Source organism: Bison bison, unplaced genomic scaffold, assembly GCF_000754665.1.
Source record: "Bison bison bison isolate TAMUID 2011002044 unplaced genomic scaffold, Bison_UMD1.0 scf7180017469786, whole genome shotgun sequence".
In the NCBI taxonomy this organism is placed as follows: domain Eukaryota; kingdom Metazoa; phylum Chordata; class Mammalia; order Artiodactyla; family Bovidae; genus Bison; species Bison bison.
In genome coordinates, this window is record NW_011376695.1 from 12913 (window position 1) to 15644 (window position 2732).

At 48.4% G+C, this 2732-nt stretch overlaps 1 protein-coding gene across 2 annotated transcripts in view; it reads right to left on the reverse strand.

Annotated features, from left to right (window-relative positions):
• Positions 1-2499, reverse strand: part of LOC104986372 (mitotic spindle assembly checkpoint protein MAD2A) — a 7587-nt gene extending 5088 nt beyond the window's left edge. Inside the window, exons 1-2 of one of the 2 annotated variants that reach the window (XM_010837024.1) lie at positions 2276-2499; positions 1364-1510 (exon numbers count right to left, since the gene is read on the reverse strand). In XM_010837024.1, coding sequence (XP_010835326.1) covers positions 1364-1510; positions 2276-2348 — 220 coding nt within the window. In that variant the 5' untranslated portion in view covers positions 2349-2499. Of the gene's footprint in view, positions 1-1363; positions 1511-1895; positions 2155-2275 lie in introns of those variants that run through there. The other variant, XM_010836945.1, reaches the window with a different exon arrangement.
• Positions 2500-2732: the final 233 nt, after the last annotated feature.

Here is a 2732-nt window from a genome sequence, read left to right on the forward strand (position 1 = left end):
AGAGAGAGAGGAAATAGGGTAAAGTTCCTAAGGCTAGAGAAGTGGAATTTTAAAAGACTGAATAGTTTGCCTGTAAAGCATTTCCTCCATTTTAACTAAAAGGGAGAAATTAAGTAGGAAAGTGTAGATACATCTGACAAGAAATGTTATTGGTCTCAAAGGACACAACCAAAAACCAGTAACTTAGGCAAGGCTGGCTTGCTACTTCTTCAGATTAAGATGAAGATATACATCCATAGTTGCCTAGAGGTTCCATAGCAAACAATCTGAGTGCACCCGTAGGAATGACTATGGGTGGCTTAGCTCTGAAGTTAATGAAAACGCAATGATGTAATCTGAAAATGAAGCTAGTTGAAACAACAAAAGTGATTCAGGAATTTTAAAGTAAAAAAAAAAAAAATGCGGCTGTAGTATTTTGGAAGACTTAATGAGCAGAAAGGGAGAAACACTTTACAACACAGAGAAATTAGAAATGAGAATCCTAAGTGGAGAGAAATATGAAAAAGAAACTAGTAGAAATTCTAGAGATAAAAGGAATAGATAGAGCATACTAATCTAACAATACTGCAACTTCTTGAGCTAAAAGAAGAAAATGAGTGTGCAGACAGAAAAGGCTTACTGACTCACAGGCATGATTAAAAAAAAAAAAAAAAGACAAATGGAAACAGGTGAAAAATAAGAAAATTCCAATGAGTGCTGTTATTTAGTAGTTCCTTCTTCTTAAAGTTTAGTTCCCTAAGTTGAATCTGATTTTAGTTTCTTCATCTTAATGATGGCTTTAGATTCCAAGCAACTACAAAAAATATATGCAGTGGATTTTTCTCAGGTAACGAACGCCATCATAATTACATAAAATTCCAATGTGTTCTATCATCCCTGAAGGAGTTGATGGAGATTGTTTTGTTAAGCCATATCAGATTCCGAACCTTAAAATATTCAGCCTACTCAAAAGTGGAGGAAGGGTGGGAATTCTTTCAATTTGTATGTTATTTGCTTCCCTCCCAACTGGTTCACTGTATCGGAGATGACAGAGCGGTTTACACTACCCTATACAGAGCTGAAAAATGACCACCAAGAAGCTAGAAAATGTGGATCGTAGGTGTGCTCGTATCCAACTCTTTACAACCCAATGGACTGTAACCTGCCCGGCTCCTCTGTCCATGGCATTATCCTGACAAGAATACTGGAGTGAGTTGGCATTTCCTCTTCAAGGGGATCTTCCAGACTCAGGATGGAACCTGGGTCTTCTGTGTCTCCTACATTGGCAGGTGGATTCTTTACCACTGAGTCACCTGGGAAGCCCCGAGGATCCTATTAACATTAAGGCCTGCAAAACTCAAAACTGTGTCCAACAATAAAATACCTTTTAGTTGATCCACCACATTATTTAGGTATTTTATGAGCTCAGGATCAGTAGTTACAAGCAAGGTGAGTCCATATTTCTGCACCCGAGTAAAGGTTTCCGATGGATATATGCCACGCTGATATAAAATACTGTTGATGCCAAATGCTGAAAACGTAAGAAATATTAAAGTCATTGTCACGTTGTAACTTCAGGGGAAATAAAGCATATGTAGATGGGGCTATGGTTTCATTAATAGTGTAAAGTTATAAATGTCTAAACACGTGTTTGTGTTTTGCTGAAAGCCGAGTAGGTACAAAGTGGCATTAAAAAAAATCCTTAAAATCTTGCGTCTAAGTGATAGCTGCATTTATGTGGCAACAGAAGGAAAATGCCAAACTGTACTAATCTACCAGTGCCAAATTCCATTTCATTGTAAAACAAGTCCAAATGCCTATTTTATGATTAGAGGGTGTCAAAACAGGCAACTGACAGACGGGTACCAGGCCCGGGCAGGCCTCTTCCCGTCTCTCTTTCCTCCTCTTATCCTCACCAGTCTTGCCAGGTTCTGTCAGCAGGTACACCTGGCCGAGCTCAGAACAGCTCTTGCGGAAGTCTAGCCCGTCACGGTCCACCCGCGAGGCCCCTCGCCGTTGGGGGCCGGGGGTGTGGGCGGAGCTCTGCATTGGAAAGAAACGCTCCCGCAAAGGGGCCCCCCACAAGGCGGGCCCCTGCAGCGCCCGGGCCGCCTCCTCCGCCGGGAGCAACACGAGCGGAGGCGGCGCCCGCCGCCCCATTTCCTGATCCCTCCTGCCGGCACCGGAGGCCGCGGTACAGGGGCCGGGATTCGGGGCCGCTCCGGCCGAGCCGCGGGCCTGCGGGCGGCCTGCGCTCGGCTCTCCCCGCCCTCCGCGCCGCGCGAGGAGGACTTACAGAAGAACTCGGCCACGATCTCGGCGCTCCCGCGCAAGGTGATGCCTTGCTCCCGGGAGAGTTGCAGCGCCATGGCCAGGCCCACGGAGGACGGTACACGCTTCCACCCAGCAGACAGCGACACCAGGGGCTTCCGGAGCAGTTCCCCGCCACTCGTTTCAAAAGGAACGACGCAGGACGCCGTCGCGCCCTTTGCGCAGGCGCAGAGCGCGGCTAGACCCCTTCCGTCGTGCCCTTTGCGCAGGCGCAAAGCGCCTCTAGACCCCGCCTGTCGCACCCCTTGCGCAGGCGCGAAGTGCCTCTAGACCCCGCCCTGCGCGGTGGTGTCCGGCGGGTTCTCTTGTCCCCTGCGGGAGCGACGGTTCGCGCAGGCGCAGTGGGGAGGCGTGGCGGCGCCGTTCCCGGGTGGTGACACCTGGCCGGGTTCCTGCTGTAGTTGTGGGCTGGCTGGCGGGCT